Here is a 20,839-nt window from a genome sequence, read left to right as displayed (position 1 = left end):
TTAAAAAGTTCTGTGAAAATTGAGTGCTCAGTCATGTCAGCATTTTTCATCATGTATTAGCATATTAGAGCAATGATGTAGAAGGAATATGAAAAGACTATCTGGTGCTATATATTGAATTTCTAATACATCCCATCTGGATTTTGCAGAATTATACTGCTGTGGGCTGTCTACTTTTACATGTGTCCACCCAATCTGTTGACATATGAGGTGCTATGGAAGCCAGTGTAGAGAAGTAAACACAGCAGGGCTTATAATGATATAACATCACAAGTGGGAATGATTAAAAAATTATTTTCAAATCTGAAAAACAAAAATCCTTGCAGTGGCCTAAGATACAAATACAAGAGTTGTTACAGATGGGAAATTGTGTGTCTCATCCTATACTTGTGTTTGAGTTTAGATGATATCTAATAATAGGATGCCTTTACCACCTAGGCTATATTTTTGGCACATGGACCCAATTTTAAAGAGAAAACTGAAGTTGAACCATTTGAAAATATTGAAGTCTATAACCTATTGTGTGGTAAGTACATTTAAATAAATTCACCGGCAAGATGTGGAGAGTTTTCAGTGTATGTCCATTGAAATTTGTTTTAAATTGAATCCCTGAGGCTGACTGCTGTGCATTAAGAAAACAGAAAATAGAAATGATAATGAAGAATGGTTTATTATTCAGAATTATTCCACTAGCTGTAAGAGTAAATTCTTTTCATTTTACTAGAAATAATAAATTTTAGTTCTCAGGATACCAAGTTCTTCTGGTATCTAGTTGCTATATGATAATTTAATTCAATCAAACATAGAGAAATAAAGTAACACCTGAAACATTTCAAAGCAGGATAAACACATCTAGAAAGACAAATATTTTCTTATACTGGAAATTGGAAGGCTTCTGTACTAAAAGGATGCTAAGAAAGTCCTATTTGGATAGAAACTTGTTATTATGCTCAATGGTAAGAAACTGTAAAGAGCTAAGGTTTTAGGGAACCCAACCCCCTTCCTACATGCTTGCCTCAGATCATTGCAGTAAATCATTTTCCTGGGCAGGCCAATGAGAAAATGATAATTTCACTGTTAGCTTTAGGAATTTGAACAAAAACATGCTCACAATTGTCTCTTTTCATTGGCTTGTGGAAACGATACAATTTAGAGATCAGAAAGTATCCACTTCAAAAATAATGTGTTATAACCTTAAAAACTTAAATTCTTGATTTCCATGGCTGGGTTTGTAGCCAGGCCTTTTACAAAGGTGACTAGAAGGAACTACATAGTATTCCAGGAGAGATGTAGTAGGTGGCAGGCAGCAGGAGACACTTAAAAGGCTATTCTTGTAACATATTTGCCTGTTTTGTTTTGGTAGAAAATAACCAGAACAAGCTATCTAAATAATAAGCAGAATTAACTACCTTAATTCTTTAAAGTATCTGTCCTTAGAGAATTTTCACACGACCAAGCTCATATACCATAAGTAAGATTGTATTTAACTTCTTAAGTTAAGTAAAGTTAAATTTAGTTAAATAAAGACCAAAGTGATCATTTAAGCAATGTAGCTTTTCTCTGGAGGAGCACAAAGAGTTCGTGAAAGTTCCAGTGACTCTTCTGCAGCAACTGTTCCTATTCTTTAAAAGACAAGACATGGGAAACTATGGGGTCAAAAGTCAAAAAGATGAATGGCACATGCTGGACACAACTGCATTGCAGCAGAATTTCTTAAAGGAATGAAAGAGTGTAGGTGTTTGCTTTCCCCACCCCCATCTCCCATTTAAGAATTGGATTCTTCCAATTTAAAGTTATTTTGAACTTATTTTTTAAACACAGATCTTTTACGCATTCAGCCAGCACCAAACAATGGTACCCATGGTAGCTTAAACCATCTTCTGAAGTTGCCTTTTTACGAACCAACCCATGCAGAAGAAGCATCAGAATCGTCTGTTTGTGGCTTTACTGCTTCACTGCCCACAGATAGTCTAAACTGCTCATGCTCTGAACTGCAAGACGTAAGTAACAATTTTGTGCATCCGTAAGTATGCAATGGGACAAGCTCCTCCATAGCCCAAGTGACTGACAACCAAGTTTGTGTTCTGGCGTGGTGGATATTCACTAAGTAAATGTCTGTGATGTCTTTGAACCTTATCTGGAATGAAGGATTATAATGTATGCATTAGAAGATAAAGCCTGTGAATATGCTTTGTAAAATGGAAAACAGTTGTTCATTCAGTTGTGAGCTAACTGCCCTTAACCATTCAAAGCTCTTTTTGATTTCCTTCACAAACCATTCATCTTACAGTTTAAGAATCAGATGGTCATACTCAGCTATCTAGAGCAGAAAGAACTGCGAGACTGCAGGTATTGTAACGTGGCATCAGATGCACCACTAGGGAAGTTCCTGGGGGTATTCCCTTGAGTAGCAGCTGAGGGTTTCTATCAGGCAACACCTGGAAGCCAGCTGACAGTCAGCACCAGGGTGTCTTGTTGGCAGATCAGGTTTTGGGCTGAGTTTAAAAGCAGGATTTCAGGCCCTGAGAGACTCTCAACTAAGTGAAGTTCCAGAACTAGATGGGCCCCCAAGGGCCAGAAGTCAGTGCAGATCAAAATACAAGGGCAAAACCGACCTGTGAGAATCAGTGCATCTGGCTGAGGTTGGGATTTTAGAATGAAATTGGACCCCAGTAATCAGCAGGCTAACTCAAACATCAAGGTGCATTTGATGCCAAGTTCAAAATGTGGTTGGAGAGCTAAATAAACACTGCTGCCTCAGGTAAGAATTGTTCCTTACAGTCAGGGGTCAGTGAAGACTTTACATTCTTTAATCCTCAAAACAATGTTACACCTATAAATAAATAACCAACCAAAGAGCCTCAAAGGGGCAAAGCTTTCCAATAAAGATTAATCTACAGCTAATGGCACAGTAGGGTATGGATTTCCTAGCCAGTAGGAATGGAACTGACATTAAAGATCACAAAGCAATCACAAAGTGGGCATTTCATTTTGTTCCCCATTTTAGAGTTAAAGAGGCTCAGAGAAATTAGGTAAATTTTCTAAAGTCATAGAAGTTTACTCCATCTGGAAGCAACCCCCTTCCTATTCAACGTGTGAGAAGCAGTATCTCAGCCGTATCCCAGGTTTACAGAATCAGAGTCTGCACAAAGCTCTCTAGTGACTTGTTTGCAGATTCATGTTTGAGATGCACACTGGGACAGTGTCATACAACTCAGTTGTTTCCAGCTGTGCTCAGAATGCTTTGCCCCGGCTCAGTGATGTCTTGGAAACTCCTACCCAAAAAAAGATGCAGAGTAGCAGCAGCATCTTCGTGTTCATTAGTGGCAGAGTGAGAATCTTCATACACGTTAGTCCAGTTTCTTCAGTAGTCAAATGCTTCAGGAGCTCACTATAGAAATAATCTTGATCCTCCACAAAAATATGTGATGTTACTCTGACTTATTTCTTCCCTTACCCCCTCCTTATCTTACAGAATGAAATAGAAAGTGTGAATCAAATGCTAAATCTCACTGAAGAAGACAGTAAGTCAACAGGAAACACGTTAAATGTTTGATGGTTAGAAGAAACAAAACACCACTTTGTTCCTTTGAGATTCTCCAAAATAACATCACGGAAGTTTTTAAATACAAGGACCTTATAAGGAAACAGGAAAAAAACTCCCCGCAGATCTAATGATCACAGTAGCAAATATGGGGACAACTACAATGACTCCAAGAACAGCCAATTCCTTGAAATTGTGGTGCCTTGTCTATGTTCCCCTATTTTGCTTCTCATACACAGACATACCAGATTGCCTGAGTCTGAGTTCTACCTGTGCTGCTTCCTCACCGTGTAACCAGGGGCTAATCACTTAACCTCCCTCTGCATGCCATTCTTCTAACCTATGATAACTGTACTCATCTCATGTAGTTGTAAAGATGAGGAGTTGATCTACAGGAAGAATGTACAACATGGCCTATGGGAACATTTTTATTACCTATTACCTTAAGCTTAAAAAAAAGATTTTATAAGGTGATAGGGAGACCTAGATAGGCAGACAGAGAGGTCCCATCCACTGATTCACTTGCCAAATATCAGCAGCAGCTGGGCCTGGGTCAGGGACCAGAGACAATAACTCAACCCAGATCTCGCACATGAGTGGCAGGGGCCCAGTCACTGCCTCCCACAGTCTTCATTGGTGAGAAGCTGAAGTCAGGAGTGGAATCCAGGAGCAAACCCAGGCACACTGATGTGGAATTTGGGTGTTTTAACCACTGTTCTCACCAGTTATCATTTTTAAGTATCCTTGAATTAAACTTACTGTTCTTCAGTTTCATCACTTACAAGATGGGGATATAGTTATCCCTTATTATTCATGGAGGATTGGTTACAGGACCCCTTTTGGATAACCACAATCTATAATACTTAAGTTTCTTATATAAAAATGGTATAGTATTTGTGTACAACCTAAGCACATTCTCCTGTATACTTTAAATCATCTCTAAATTCCTTATAATACCTAATAAAATATAAATTCTATATAAATAGTTGATATACTCTATCATTTAGGGAATATGGCATGAAAAATTCTACACATGTTCAGTGAAGGAATATTTCAATCCACAGTTGGTTGAATTCATATAATGGTATACAGGTAAAAATAAATAAATATATCAGGACATCATCTTACTCCATTCAGGCTGCTATAAAAATATAAGCCAATGACTTAGAAATAACTGGAAATTTATTTCTCATGGTTTTCAAGACTAGGGTACTGACAAAGTCAATGTCTAGGAGGGCCTGTTGTCTCAAAGGTGCTGTCCTGTCCTTGTGACTCCATGTAGCGGAAGAGACAGGAATCTCTCTGGGGTCTATTTTTTAAGGGTGTTAATCCCATTCATGAAGGCTCAGCCTTAAGTGATAATCACCCACCAAAGTCCACACCTACAAATACCATCATCTTGGAGGTTAGGATTTCAAAATGAATTTTGAGGAGATGTAAACACTCAGCTAATAGTAGACATACTTTTTATAAAATTTCAGTATCTTTTCTATGACCATTATTGAATAGATTACCTGTGTTATAAATCATGAACTGAGCAGGCTTCAGATCCTTGCTCAACCTCTTGGTTGGGCAAGTTTTGTATCAAAGCCTGGTTTTTGTGCTATCTGCAGAATGCAATTAGAACACCTATGTCAGGGGCTGGCGCTATGGCATAGTGAGCTAAACCTCTGCCTTGGGCACCAGCATTTCATATGGGCGCCAGTTCGTGTCCTAGCTGCTCCTCTTCCAATCCAGCTCTCTGCTTATGGCCTGAGAAAGCGGTGGAAGATGGCCCAAGTGTTTGGGCCCCAGCACCAATGTGAGAGACCCAGAAGAAGCTCCTGGCTCCTGGCTTCAGATCAGCCCAGCTCTAGTCATTGTGGCCATTTGGGGAGTGAACCAGCAGATGGAAGACCTTTCTCTCTGTCTCTCCCTCTCTCTGTCTATAGCTCTGCCTCTCAAACATATAAATAAAATCTTAAAAAGCGAACACCTACTTCATAGTGTTGTTATAAGAAGTAAAGAAAGTTAAGGATGTAAAATATGTATCAGAGTACCAGACACATAAGCCATCAGAGAGTTGTAGTTGTATGCATATGAAACATGTGATGATTTCACCAATTTTTAATTTTGTTCTTTTTATTTTAGTAACAGCCACAGAGAAACTAAATATGCCATTTGGGAGGCCTAGGGTTATACAGAAGAACAAGGAGCACTGTCTCCTTTACCACAAAGAATATGTCAGTGGCTTCGGAAAAGCTCTGAAGATGCCCCTGTGGACTTCATACACAGTCCCCAAGCCAGTAAGTGTCTCAAGTCCTTGACCATGTAGGCTGAAAAAAAGGTAATTCTTACTATTCTAAGAGCTGAATTTGTTTTGCAACAGAGTTTGTTTTGCCAGGATTTCCATGGACTGTAGCATGCATGACAATGTCCCAGATATTATATAAAGTTTCCGTAAGTGCTCTGTGAGTGCAAAGAGGAATGCGTTGTCTTTTGCCTGGAGAAATTAGAGTGTTGACAGGCCAATTGGCCAATCGGTAAGGCAACTGGAAAACAACATCTCAAACAGAAGCCTCAGGAAGTACAGAGGCGCTCATTCGCTTGGTATTCCCCAAGAATATGATGGGTATCCCTAGAAGGTGATCGTAAAATAAAGGGTTTTGTATTATTTATGTAACTGTCTGCTGTGGAAGGCACAAAGAACAAAGTGTAATCCTTCTGTGAAAGATCTAGCATTCGCTGACACTGCAGCTCACTTGGCTAATCCTCTGCCTGTGGCGCCGGCACCCCGGGTTCTAGTCTCGGTCGGGGCACCGGTTTCTGTCCCGGTTGCCTCTCTTCCAGGCCAGCTCTCTGCTGTGGCCCAGGAGTGCAGTGGAGGATGGCCCAAGTCCTTGGGCCCTGCACCCGCTGGGAGGAAGCACCTGGCTCCTGGCTTTGGATCAGCACAGCGCAGCCATAGCGGCCATTTGGGGAGTGAACTAACGGAAGGAATACCTTTCTCTCTGTCTCTCTCTCTCTCTTTCTGTCTAACTCTGCCTGTCAAAAAAAAAAAAAAAATCTAGCACTCTATTTAAATTCAGTCTAGATTTGCATGTATAAATGTATGATACCAAATGTCTCTCCAAACTGAGCTGAGAATCCACTTCATTACATCCTCTTCCCTCTTCACTGTCTGGGAAATTCTGTTTTACTGCATAATGCCAGGGTAATTGGCTACCTATCAGAAAGGAAATATTAAATCCCTTCCTCACACTCTACATGGCATCAAATTGCTGGTCCATTTATAGACCTAAATACAAATATCAAATCCATGCTTTCCGTATGCCCTTGGGCTACAGAAGAATTTCCTAAGATAGAAGAATAAAAAATATTTCAGGGGAATTTGATTATACTAACATTAATGTGTGGGGAAATATATACAGTTATGGATAAAACAATATATTTACAGCATTTATAAGAAACAAGTAATGAATATCAAGAATAATAATTAAAATTCAGAATAGCTAAAAATTTATACCAATAAACTAGAAAATGGCAAGCATCTTAGTTAAATGGATAAAACATATGAGCCAAAAAATTGAACCTCAGTAACAATCAGGAAAATATACTTGTAAATTAAAGCAAAGCATTAAAGTCTACCAAAAATCAGTGCAAACACTCCTTCAGGCATAGATGGTTTTACTTACTGTATACCCAGCACAATAGAGCTTCCCCATGGAAGCTTATCCAATGGAATGTATTGGATTAATTAATTCCAGTAATTATTGTTGAAGACTTTTACTAACAAAGCTATACTCTCAACCAGAAGCATAAATAAATAATCAAGAAACTGTTTTTACAGAGGAAAAATCAGTATTTTAGATCCAAAGACTGATGACAAACTAGCTATTACTAATCTTGCTAAGAACACTATCTCTTTTTATGGAAAAGAAACAGTTGGTTGTATTGGTTTATCTACTCTTCTTGTTCCAATTCAAGATTTTTGGAGAAAAATAAGCAGATTTGCCACTACTAATTAAAGGTTTGTGTGTTCTGGAAGTCATCTCTAGTGCTGACAACAGTTCAGTTGTGTTGCTGGTAACAAGAGTACTAATGTTTATCTCCCAGTGTGGACAAATATTGTACATTTACCTGAGTTCATACGAATGGTTGGTGGCAGCATTAATTTCTTAGAATGCACAATGTTCCATTGTTAGTGATTTTCTTTAATATACTATGTACCTTAAAATGATTTCCACTTTGCTTTTGAGGGGGACAGCATCCTCAAGATTAGTCTTGTTATTAAATTCTCTTTTCTGAAAAGTCCAGATCCAAGAGATTGTATGGAGTAAAGGGGAATGTTTATGTTTTTAATGCTTTCTTCTTCTGTCTTGCATGCCTGAATTTATATGAGCTCGGGCGGAAACCAAAGGAGGAGGGATTTTTAAGTGGGCTCAGACTAGGAGTTCAGTACAATTCTTCTTTGTTATTGTTTTAAAACTAGCTTTTTTGTTACCAAAAGTTCCTGTCCATTTTCTGATCCCACAGAACTACTTGTGTATTTCTTCCTCCATGTGACAGGATGGAATTCTAGCAATTTTCTGCTTTCCAATTCAGAAATTATTCTGTTCATGTGTTGTGGCCTAAGAAAATTATATACATGGATGGTGTAAGATTCACATAAAATGTTGTAAATCAGTTCCATGTTAAAAATCAGACTTCAAATAAGCACTTTGTGAAAATTGGACCCAATTGGCCTGTGCCTTCAAGTTTTATAGCTTTTGTTTTTCTTTGGTTTTGGTGGATTTTCTAATTTCTGCTGTTATCTCAGAGGAGTTCCAAGGAAGTAGATGTGATTTGAAATCACGGTCCTACCATTTCTTCAAAACCATGAAAGTTGGTCAGGCTCATTTGGTTAGGCATAGGTTATGCTTCTGGGATTGCTCAATAGGAGAATGTGCAGCAATTTTTATGTTAATAAATGAAAAATTGAGAAGAAGAGCAAGAATTGTGGTTATTGTTTAGAATTAAAAACTTAAAATCAATATGAAATTAAAGGATTTTTTTCAGAGAAGAACTATCTAGTGCATTTTGAAAAATGTCCCTCTAGCCTCAGAGAAAAATGGAATTAGGGATGGGCATTTGGAGCAGCAGGTTAAGACACTGCTTGGAATGCTCACATCCCCTATGGGAGCGTTTGGGCCCAAGTCCAGGCTCTGTTTCCAGTTCCAGCTTCCTGCTAATGCACCTTCTGAGAGACAGCAGGTGATGGCTCAAATGCTTCGGTCCCTGCTGTGCACACGGGAGACCTGAACTGAGTTCCCAACTGCTGGCTTCAGCCTGGCCTGGCCCTGGCTATTGTGGGCATTTGAGGAGTGACTCAGCTAATGGACAATTTCTGTCTATCTGTCTCTGTCTCTGCGCTTTTTAAATTAAATGATGAACATAAATGAATAAAAATCCTAGAAAAGTGGGTTTCAAGATAAGTTCATTTTGGTGCAAAAATTTTTTAAATCCATGCATAATTTTGATAATATGCATTATCCATGAACTTTTTTGAGGACCCTTCATATGCATAGATTCTAAAATTTTTAAACCAAAGAAAACTGAGGTTTTAATTCTATTTTTATGAGCCTTTTGTGGTACTGTCATCTATAATGTATTTTTATATAATGTATTTTTATATAATTAAATTTTTAAGAGCCCTTTTTTTTTCTAAGTCTTAACACTGATATTATCAATCATGATGTTAACGTGCATTTTCTGTCTAAAAACTAGGAACATTGCTATATGTTACATACTCAAACTATGAAAAACCATTTCCCTGTAGGGAAAAAAAATCACACAACCAAATATTTAAAAGTGTATGTAGTTATTTTCCTTACCATAAGACAAGATGTAACCATTCAATCTTCCAGTAAATGTTAGCTTTTATATAAGCCCACAGGTAAACATCTAAAACTTCAATAAAAATAATTGTTCCTCTGTTTAAGCCCTATTTTGTCCCACGGCAGCTAGATAGAAGTAAAAATATCCCATCTTCTTGTCTGTGCCCATCATTTATTTCTCTTGAAGAATTTGGGAGGTAAGGTGTTCAGATTTTTTCTGAATTTATGAGTTCTATTTATTGTTTTTCTGGCTTCTTATTCTTTAACTTCAAGCTCAAGGGTACCCTGAAAAGATGACAGAATTAAAGCTGTAGGTGTTGGGGGGATAGAAGCGGTGGTAAGGGTTCACTTTTGCCTTCTTTCTTTTTTTTTTAACATTTATTTAATGAATATAAATTTCCAAAGTACAGCTTATGGATTACAAGGGCTTCCCCACCCCCCATAACTTCCCTCCCACCCGCAACCCTCCCCTTTCCCGCTCCCTCCCCCCTTCCATTCACATCAAGATTCATTTTCAATTCTCTTTATATAAAGATCAGTTTAGCATATATTAAGTAAAGATTTCAACAGTTTGCTCCCACATAGAAACATAAAGTGAAAAATACTGTTTGAGTACTAGTTATAGCATTAAATCACAATGTACAGCACATTAGGGACAGAGATCCTACATGAGGAGTAAGTGCACAGTGACTCCTGTTGTTGACTTAACAAATTGACACTCTTGTTTATGGCATCAGTAATCACCCTAGGCTCTTGTCATGAGCTGCCAAGGCTATGGAAACCTTTTGAGTTCACCAACTCTGATCATATTTAGGCAAGGTCATAGGCAAAGTGGAAGTTCTCTCCTCCCTTCAGAGAAAGGTGCCTCCTTCTTTGAAGACATGTTCTTTCCACTGGGATCTCACTCATAGAGATCTTTCATTTAGCTTTTGTTTTGTTTTGTTTGGCCAGAGTGTCTTGGCTTTCCATGCCTGAAATACTCTCATGGGCTTTTCAGCCAGATCCGAATGCCTTAAGGGCTGATTCTGAGGCCAGAGTGCTGTTTAGGACATCTGCCATTCTATGAGTCTGCTGTGTATCTCGCTTTCCATGTTGGATCGTTCTCTCCCTTTTTTATTCTATCAGTTAGTATTTGTAGACACTAGTCTTGTTTATGTGATCCCTTTGGCTCTTAGTCCTATCATTATTATCAATTGTGAACAGAAATTGATCACTTGGATTAGTGAGATGGTATTGGTACATGCCACCTTGATGGGATTGAATGGGAATCCCCTGGTATGTTTCTAACTCTACCGTTTGGGGCAAGTCAGCTTGAGCATGTCCCAAATTGCACATCTCTTCCCTCTCTTATTCCCACTCTTATATTTAACAGTGATCACTTTTCAGTTAAGTTTCAACACTTAAGAATAACTGTGTATTGATTACAGTATTGAACCAAAAGTATTAAGTAGAACAAACAAAAAAAATACTAAGAGGGATAATGTATTAAGTTGTTCATCAACAGTCAGGGCAAGGGCTGATCAAGTCACCGTTTCTCACAGTGTTCATTTCACTTTAACAGGTTTCCTTTTTGGTGCTCGGTTAGTTGTCACTGATCAGGGAGAACATATGATATTTGTCCCTTTGGGACTGGCTTATATCACTCAGCATAATGTTTTCCAGATTCCTAACAGGGATCACTTTTCAGTTAAAATTTAAACCCCTAAGAATAATTGTGTGTTAATTACAGAGTTCAACCAATAGTAATAGAACAAAAAAATACTAAAATGGATAAAATATTACATTGTACATCAACAGTCAGGACAAGAGCTGATCAAGTCACGGTTTCTCATAGTGTCCATTTCACTTCAACAGGTTTCCCCTTTGGTGCTCAGTTAGTTGTCACCGATCAAGGAGAACATATAATATTTGTCCCTTTGGTACTGGCTTAGTTCACTCAGCATGATGTTTTCCAGATTCCTCCATTTTGTTGCAAATGACCGGGTTTCATTGTTTTTGACTGCTGTATAGTATTCTATAGAGTACATGTCCCATAATTTCTTTATCCAGTCTACTGTTGATGGGCATTTGAGTTGGTTCCAGGTCTTAGCTATTGTGAATTGAGCTGCAATAAACATTAATGTGCAGACAGCTGTTTGTTTGCCAATTTCATTTCCTTTGGGTAAATTCCAAGGAGTGGGATGGCTGGGTTGTATGGTAGGGTTATATTCAGGTTTCGGGGGAATCTCCAGACTGACTTCCATAGTGGCTTAACCAGTTTGCATTACCACCAACAGTGGGTTAGTGTCCCTTTTTCCCCACATCCTCTCCAGCATCTGTTGTTGGTAGATTTCTGAATGTGAGCCATTCTAATTGGGGTGAGGTGAAACCTCATTGTGCTTTTGATTTGCATTTCCCTGATTGCTAGTGATCTTGAACATTTTTTCATGTGTCTATTGGCCCTTTGGATTTCCTCTTTTGAAAAATGTCTATTGAAGTCCTTGGCCCATCTCTTAAGTGGGTTGTTTGTTTTGATGTTTTGGAGTTTCTTCATTTCTTCGTAGATTCTGGTTATCAATCCTTTATCTGTTGCATAGTTTGAAAATATTTTTTCCCATTCTGTAGGTTGCCTTCCTGACTGTTTCTTTTGCAGTACAGAAACTTCTCAATTTGATGCAATCCCAAATGTTAATTTTGGCTTTGAATGCCTGTGCTTCTGGGTATTTTCCAAGAAGTCTTTGCCTGTGCCAATATCTTGAAGGGTTTCTCCAATGCTCTCTAATAATTTGATGGTGTCGGGTCGTAGATTTAAGTCTTTAATCCATGTTGAGTGAATTTTTGTGTAAAGTGCAAGGTAGGGGTCTTGCTTCATGATTCTTCACGTGGAAATCCAATTTTCCCAGCACCATTTATTGAATAGACTGTCCTTACTCCAGGGATTGGTTTTGGATCCTTGATCAAATATGAGTTGGCTGTAGATGTTTGGGTTGATTTCTGGTGTTTCTATTCTGTTCCAATGGTCTATCCATCTGTTTCTTTACCAGTACCATGCTGTTTTGATTACAACTGCCCTGTAGTATGTCCTGAAATCTGGTATTGTGATGCCTCCTGCTTTGTTTTTCTTGTACAGGATTGCTTTAGCTATTCGAGATCTCCTGTGTCTCCATATGAATTTCAGCATCATTTTTTCCAGATCTGAGAAGAAGGTCTTTGGTATCTTGATTGGTATTGCATTGAATGTATAAATTGCTTTTGGGAGAATGGACATTTTGATGATACTGATTCTTCCAATCCATGAGCATGGAAGATTTTTCCGTTTTTGGTATCCTTTTCTATTTCTTTCTTTAAGGTTTTGTAATTTTCATCGTAGAGATCTTTAATGTCCTTGGTTAAGTTTATTCCAAGGTATTTGATTGTTTTTGTAGCTATTGTGAATGGGATTGATCTCAGAAGTTCTTACTCAGCTGTGGCATTGCCTGTGTATACAAAGGCTGTTGATTTTTGTGCATTGATTTTATATCCTGCTACTTTGCCAAACTCTTCTATGAATTCCAATAGTCTCTTAGTAGAGTTCTTTGGATCCCCTAAATAATCATATCATCTGCAAAGAGGGATAGTTTGAGTTCTTCCACCCCAATTTGTATCCCTTTAATTTCTTTTTCTTGCCTAAGAGCTCTGGCTTGAACTTCCAGAACTATATTGAATAGCAGTGGTGAGAGTGGGCATCCCTGTCTGGTACCAGATCTCAGTGGAAATGCTTCCAACTTTTCCCCATTCAATAGGATGTTGGCTGTGGGTTTTTCATAAATTGCTTTGATTGTATTGAGGAATGTTCCTTTCAAACCCAGTTTGTTTAGAGTTTTCATCATGAACGGGTGTTGTATTTTATCAAATGCTTTCTCGGCGTCTATTGAGATAATCATATGGTTTTTCTTCTGCAGTCTGTTAATGTGGTGTATCACATTGATTGTTTTGCGCACATTGAACCATCCCTGCATACCAGGGATAAATCCCACTTGGTCTGGGTGGATGATCTTTCTGATGTGTTGTTGCATTCTATTGGCCAGAATTTTATTGAGGATTTTTGCATCTATGTTCATCAGGGAAATTGGTCTTTAATTCTCTTTCAAAGCTGCATCTTTTTCCAGCTTAGGAATTAAGCTGATGCTGGCTTCATAGAAAGAATTTGGGAGGATTCCCTCTTTTTCTATTGTTCTGAATAGTTTGAGAAGAATTGGAGTTAGTTCTTCTTTAAATGTCTGGTAGAATTCAGCAGTGAATCCATCTGGTCCTGGGCTTTTCTTTGTTGGGAGGGCCTTTATTACTGTTTCAATTTCTGTCTCAGTTATGGGTCTGTTTAGGTTTTCTATGTCTTCCTGGTTCAATTTAGGTAGGTTGCATGTGTCCAGGAATCTATCCATTTCTGATAGGTTTCCCTGTTTGCTGGCATACTCCTTGTAATAATTTCTGAGGATTCTTTTGATTTCTGTGGTGTCTGTTGCTACGTTTCCTTTTTCATCTCTGATTTTATTGATTTGGGTCTTTTCTCTTCTTTTTTTAGTTAGTTGGGCCAATGGGGTGTCAATTTTGTTTATTTTTTCAAAACACCAGCTCCTCGTTTGGCTGATTTTTTTGTAATTTTTTTTTTTATTCAATCCTGTTGATTTCTTCTCTGATTTTAATTATTTCTCTTCTCCTACTAGATTTGGGTCTGGTTTGCTGCAGATGTTCTAGATCCTTGAGATGCATTGAAAGCTCATCTATTTGGTGTTTTTCCAATTTCTTGATGTAGGCACCTATTGATACAAACTTTCCTCTTAACACTGCTTTTGCTGTATCCCATAAGTTTTGGTATGTTGTGCTGTTATCCTTATTTACTTACAGAAAATTTCTGATTTATCTTATAATTTCTTCTATGACCCACTGTTCATTCAGGAGCATGTTGTTCAATCTCCATGTGTTTACATATGCTCTAGGGATTCCTGAGTTGCTAATTTCCAACCTCATTGCTTTATGGTCTGAGAAGCTGCATTGTATGATTCTAATTCTTTTGAATTTGCTGAGACTTGCTTTATGGCCTAGTATGTTGTCAATCCTAGAGAAGGTTCCATGTACTGCTGAGAAAAATGTAAATGCTTTATGTGTAGGATGAAAAGTTCTGTAGCTATCTGTTAGAACCATTTGGGCTATAGTGTCGTTTAAATCTACTGTCTCCTTGTTGATCTTCTGTCCTGTTGATCTGTCTATTTCTGAAAGTGGAGTATTGAAGTCCCCCAGTACTATTGTATTGGGGTCTAAGTCTCCCTTTAAGTCCGTTAACAAATCTTTTAGATAGACTGGTGCCCTGTAGTTAGGTGCATATACATTGATAATTGTTATATCTTCCTGTTGAATTGATACCTTAATCATTATGTAGTGTCCCTCTTTGTCTCTCTTAACGGTTTTTGTGGTAAAGTTTATGTTGTCCGATATTAAGATGGCTACGCCCACTCTTTTTTCATTTCTGTTGGCATGGTATATCTTTTTCCAGCCTTTCATTTTCAGTGTGTATGAATCTTTGTTGGAAAGATGTGTTTCTTGTAAGCAGCAAATAGACGGGTTTTGTTCCTTAAGCCAGTCAGCCAATTGGTGTCTTTTAACTGGACAGTTCAGGCCATTAACGTTCAATGTGACTATTGGTAAGTAGTAACTTTGCCCTGCCATTTGCCAAAGATATTTTCTAATATATGTTTTGAACTTCCTTTGATCTTTTGCTGTGAGGTTTCCTTCCTTTACCTTCTTTCATATTGATGACCGTGTTTCTGTGTTTCTGTGTATAACACATCTTTAAGCATCTTTTGCAGGGCTGGACAAGTGGCGACAAATTCTTTCAATTTCTGTGTGCTGTGAAAGGTCTTTATTTCACCTTCATTCACAAATGAGAGCTTTGCAGGATATAATATTCTGGGCTGGCAGTTTTTCTCTCTTAGTTCCTGGGCTATATCTCACCATTCCCTCCTAGCTTGTAGGGTTTCTGATGAGAAGTCAGCTGTGAGGCTGATTGGAGATCCTCTGAGAGTAATCTGACATTACTCTCTTGCACATTTTAGGATCTTTTCTTTATGTTTCACTGCGGTGAGTTTAATTACAACATGGTGTGGTGAGGACCTCTTTTGGTCATGTTTATTAGGGGTTCTATGAGCTTCCTGTACTAGGATGTCTCTGTCCTTCTCCAAACCTGGGAAATTTTCTGCTAGTATCTCACTAAAAAGGCCTTCTAATCCTTTCTCCCTTGCCATGCCTTCAGGAACTCCTAGAACCCAAATGTTGGGTTTTTTAATAGTATCCTGAAGATTCCCAACAATATTTTTTAGATTTCTAATTTCCTCTTCTTTTCTTTGGTTTGGCTGTATATTTTCCTGTTCTCTGTCTTCTAAGTCCAATATTCTCTCTTCTGCTTCACCCATTCTGTTTTTAAGGCTCTGTAATGTGTTTGTCATTTGATCTATTGAATTCTTCATTTCATTATGATTTCTCATCACTATCACAGTTTCATGTTCTACTAGTTGTTTCATTTCATTTTGATTCCTCCTTAATATTTCATTTTTGTGAGAGATTTTTTATCTTGTCCATTAAGGATTTCTGTAGTTCAAGAATTTGTTTTTGAGAACTTCTTAATGTTCTTATCAATTCTTTGAGATCTGCTTCTTGCATTTCTTCTATCTCATCATCTTCATAATCTTGAGTTGGGGTGTCTATTTCATTTGGGGGCATCATAGTGTCTTCCTTGTTCTTGTGACCTTGGTTTCTGCATTTGTTGTTTGGCATATTGGAGATATTCTTTGGTTTCTTCGGTGTGGTGTTTTTTCTTATCATACTGTGACTCTAGATTAAGTGGACTGTCTGCTTTTGGTGGATCCTTAGAGGCTGTGAAGGGTGTGGCCAGAGAGCTCTGTTTGGTACTTCAGGGTTAAGGGTGTGCCAAAGGTGACTCACCCAGATTGTTCTCTTGCTCGCTCGCTCGCTCTTTTTTTTTTTTTTTTTTTTTTTTGACTCTGTTGGGACGTAATTCCACACAGCTGAGTGCAATTGAGGGTAATTGATGTATGAAATCTGGCCCTTGTGGGTATTCGTCTGCTTACCCCTGGGACCACACAAAGAGTTTATGCAGCCCTCAGTATGGTCTCAAATTTCTCTGCAGTCTCTCACCAGGTTGCCCAGGTTACCGAGTTTGTGTACTCAGTGAGTTCTCTCTCCCCCGCCCCTCAGATTTTCAGTCTCAGTTCGTTAGCTCCACACTTTCACTAGGTCTTAACCTCCTGTTATTTCTCCCCACCAGAGTCAGGTTTTTCTGCTTGGCTATTGGCGGGCGCCGCTTTACATACGTAAAATGGCGCCTGCTCTTTGTCTTGCTCAGCTTTGTAAGGTGACTGGAGAGAGAGGCTAATGTCTGTGCCGGTTCCCCTTATTTATTCGTTTTTTTCTTTCTTCCAGTCAGCCTGGTGAACTTTCCCCAGTGGGGCTTCAGGCCTAGTTCCCTGTAGGCTCTTTCTACCTTTCCCTGCCAATGTCTCGGGTTACCGAGGTTTTTGTCTCACCTCCCCTTCCAGTGCTGGCATGCAGACTCTGAGGCTCAGCTTCTGCAGCTCGGCTCCTGCAGCTCTCTCCCTGTAGGTCCTCCGTGTCACATCCACTAGATCCGGAAGAGTTTCCTCTGCAATTTTTTCCTGAGGCTACAGTAACTCCACTTTAATTAAACCATCTTTTCCCGGACTATCGGTGCGCACCCTCACTATTCCGCCATCTTGGCTCCGCCTGCCTTCTTTCTTAAAAAATAGCATGACCGTACCGCCCCTCCATCCAGCCAGAGAGCTGCCTTCTGTATAATCTCACTTCTTCCAGTCTTATGCACTTACATTTTAGGGCAGCGAGATTGGTACATGAGAAATAAATCTGGGGTGGGTGTTTGGCACAGTAGATAAGACACCACTTGGGACAGGTTCCATATTGAAGTGTCTGGGGTAGAGTCCCCACTCTGCTCCCTGTTCTAGCTTTCTATACTGTGTGCCCTGGTTGGCAACAGGAGATGGCTCAAATATTTGGGTTTCTGACACACATGTGGGAGACTTTGATTGAGCTCCAAGCTCCTAGCTTTGGCCTGGCCTAACCCCAGCAGTTATAGGCATTTTGGAGAGAGATCAGTGAATGGAAGACCTCTCTCTGTTTTTCTGCCTCCCCTCGTCCCCACCTCCATCTCAGTGCCTCTCAAATAAATAAGTAAAAATTAAGAAATAAAACCCAAATTTTCCAGTGAGCAGAAAGACAGAAAGATTTTTGTTGTTTGTTTTAGTACTTGCATATTAAAGCTATCCTGTTCCATCACCCCCAACCCAAAGTCAGTACCACCTTGAGACAATGTTAAACATTTTTCCCAGCGAAATTGTTCAAACACAACTTTTGCAACTGCAGTCTCATTAAAAATTGCAGTAAATATCCATCTTTAGCACTGTTGTAATTTTAACTGTTGAATATAGCATCTCAGTTTCATTATGGAAAATGCATCTGAAGCTACCTTTCAGTATTAAATATTTCTTCAAGTAAACCCTATTAACATTGAACCTGAGAAACATTGGAGTAAAATGATAAAGATGTATGTTAGGAAATACCAAATTCACAATATTCCAGGCATCCATGGACCTGACTCATCACCCTTTGATAATCGTCATTCCCCATTTTATGAGGTACCCATGCGCCCCTTTATGCAGGTGGAGAAAACTGGGCTTTTGGAACTGTGTACAGTGATACACTTTTGGAATAATACAGATGAGTGGTTTTAGCTTTCCAGACTCTGGCACCTGAAGGAAAGTGAAATAAACAGTGAGAGACCCTCTACTGCCTTTAACACAAGTATCTTAATCTTTCTTCCTTCACTTCCTGTTTGGGTGGATGGCTATCACTCTGCCACTTCCAGAGAGAGAGAGAAAGGAAGACTCTGACTTTGTGTGACTCCAAGTGTTTTTATTCTGACTATATACACACACACACACACATTTATTGTATGTTTTAGACATCATTTTTAAAAGATTTTATTTATTTATTTATTTATTTGAGAGGTAGAGTTACAGAGAGAGAGAGAGAGAGAGAGAGAAAGGTCTTCTATCTGCTGGTTCACTCCCCAGATGGCCACAACTGCTGGAACTGTGCTGATCCAAAGCCAAGAGCCAGGAGCTTCCTCTGGGTCTCCCACACTGGTGCAGGGGCCAAGGGCTTGGGCCATCTTCCACTGCTTTCCCAGGCCATAGCAGAGAGCCGGATCAGAAGAGAAGCCGCTGGGACTTGAACCTGTGCCTCTATGGGATTGTGGCGCAGCAGGCAGAAGCTTAGCCCATTACATCACACCCCAGCCCGTGACTATATATTTATTTGGTAGTTTAGCTGACTTTAGAATTTGAAAAATAGTTTTTCTTCCTGGACTGACTCTCCAATGTGTTTATATTTTCCCTACTTTTCCATTTATTTGTCTTAAGTCCACTTTTAGAGATATCTCTTCCCTTCTAGATCTTATTGAATATTTTATTTCTGCTGTGCTATTTATAAACCCCCAGAGGTCTTTCTGTTTTCTCTTTCCTTTTTATCCCTCTCTGTTCTTTCTTTATGGATGTCATATGTATTCTCAGCTTTCTGATAGTTTTCTTCTACTCCCTGCATTGTCTCTTTTAATTTTTGGATCCTCTTTCTCTTACCCTAGCCAAATTTCTAGAGGTCCTTGGTGCTTAGCTTGTGTTTTCAGGGTGAGGCACTAAACTGCCTGGCTGGCATTCTCCAGCTTAAAGGCTTCATTACAGGTTGGTCAGGAAGAGAACCAGGCATTCAGTTAGGAGACCTGTTTGTAGGGATCTAGTTTTCCCATCCTTTCAGGCTGCCTTGTTTTCTACTTGTAATTTGACCCAGTGTTTATGATTTGCAGGCTACACAAGACAATGAGCCTGGAGAAGAGTCTTTGTCATTTAGTATGTAGAGTTCTCTGTAATTCCATTGCTCTCAATATAGTACACCTTTTCTTTGCTGTGCCTTGTGTCCCTTAGTCTGATTGTCCCTCTGGTTCAGACTCTCCCAAGAGTAAACATTCTGTCTGACTTTTTACAGACTTTCAACCTATCCTCTTATTTCTAGCTGTAGACACACACACTGTCTTTAGGGGACTCCAAGTTCTACCCTTCTGGGGCTCTAAGGTAAGAATCTGATTCTTTGCTCTTGCTCCAACCACAGGTCCTTGGTAGTCAGTGCTTACTGCTAGAAATCAGGTTACTATTCATATGCTTCCCTGTTTCTGAACATTTCCTGTCATATCTTATACGTCTTCATAATTATAGTCCTTTTAATGAGGTCTTAGAAGAGAGCAGATATAAATGTATGTGTTAAATCAAGTTGAGACCTTTACCCAGCCTCTGTAATGATTCCCATCTGGAGCAGTGCAGTTATGTACGGGAGTCCAGTCTCACCTGGTTTTTCCTGGACTTCCCTCATCTTCAGCTCCTGCCTACCCTGACCTATGGCTGTAGCATGCAGTGGACATACCTTCTCCTTTGTGAACTGACTTCGCACATTTTGGATATCATAGGATAGCTAAGTTTTGCTTTCAGTACCTTGCAGTGAATAAAGAAGGAAGACTCTAACTTAACTTTTTAAAAAATAAATTATTTCAGGTTTTATTAAAAAAGGCAATCTATTGTGAATAGTAGGGGGTATATAAGTAAAAATCTGGAAGATATAAACAAACGGCAAAATATTCATTTGATTAAATACTAATCAAAATATGATGATTGTGTAATACAGAACTGCCCTAAGTACTTGGGTCAGGCAGTACATTTACAGAATGCTCCCTGGTAAATAAGTCATTGTGCTATTCTTCAAATAGGATTACAAATATAATTATAAAAATATATCTCTGTATTTCATGATGAATGAAGCATCGGTGAAGGTTTATTTAAATTTCAAAATTAGTATGTTTGGAAAAGTACAGCTCCTTCGAATGAATCTTAAGTTGATTACAAGTTCTTGTCCAGATGAAAAATAATACATCTAGTTCATTGTGTATTTTTACAATAAATTATTTATATTTTATTTTCAATTCTTTTTGCAAGTAGGACATACAGTGTATCACCATATAAGAGCTAGAACTTGAGAAGGGCTTGACTTTTTAGCAAAGCTCCCATTATTCCTCCGCTCACAGTTCAGATTTTACTCTGCAAATATTCCTTTCCAAGGTGTATTTGATTTGACCTCATGATGTCCTTAACCAGAGGTAACCACAGAAAAAAACACTGCTGAAGACACCCAGTTCCATTGCTTGCGTAGACCTGATTCACTAAGAAAATAGGAAGAGGTTAAATGAAAAACACTCTAGGGAAGTTACGAACCATATAAGGCAGTGGGTGAGCCACAACTGTAGGCGTAATTTTTTTCTCTTTTCTCTCTTTCA

General features: G+C 38.8%; 1 protein-coding gene across 2 annotated transcripts in view; it reads left to right on the top strand.

The window, feature by feature from the left end:
- The window catches only part of ENPP3 (ectonucleotide pyrophosphatase/phosphodiesterase 3), a 105,937-nt gene that overhangs the window by 70,974 nt on the left and 14,124 nt on the right, over positions 1-20,839 (top strand). For both annotated transcript variants that reach the window (XM_070074616.2, XM_008263526.5), the window contains 4 exons: positions 439-526; positions 1,822-2,000; positions 3,476-3,524; positions 5,675-5,829. In XM_070074616.2, coding sequence (XP_069930717.2) covers positions 439-526; positions 1,822-2,000; positions 3,476-3,524; positions 5,675-5,829 — 471 coding nt within the window. The remainder of the gene's footprint in view (positions 1-438; positions 527-1,821; positions 2,001-3,475; positions 3,525-5,674; positions 5,830-20,839) is intronic.

The sequence above is a fragment of the Oryctolagus cuniculus genome, chromosome 5, assembly GCF_051225735.1.
Source record: "Oryctolagus cuniculus isolate XC-2025 breed Fujian yellow rabbit chromosome 5, ASM5122573v1, whole genome shotgun sequence".
In the NCBI taxonomy this organism is placed as follows: Eukaryota; Metazoa; Chordata; class Mammalia; order Lagomorpha; family Leporidae; genus Oryctolagus; species Oryctolagus cuniculus.
Note: the sequence above shows the minus strand (reverse complement) of the source record. Positions and strands in the feature narration are given on the sequence as shown.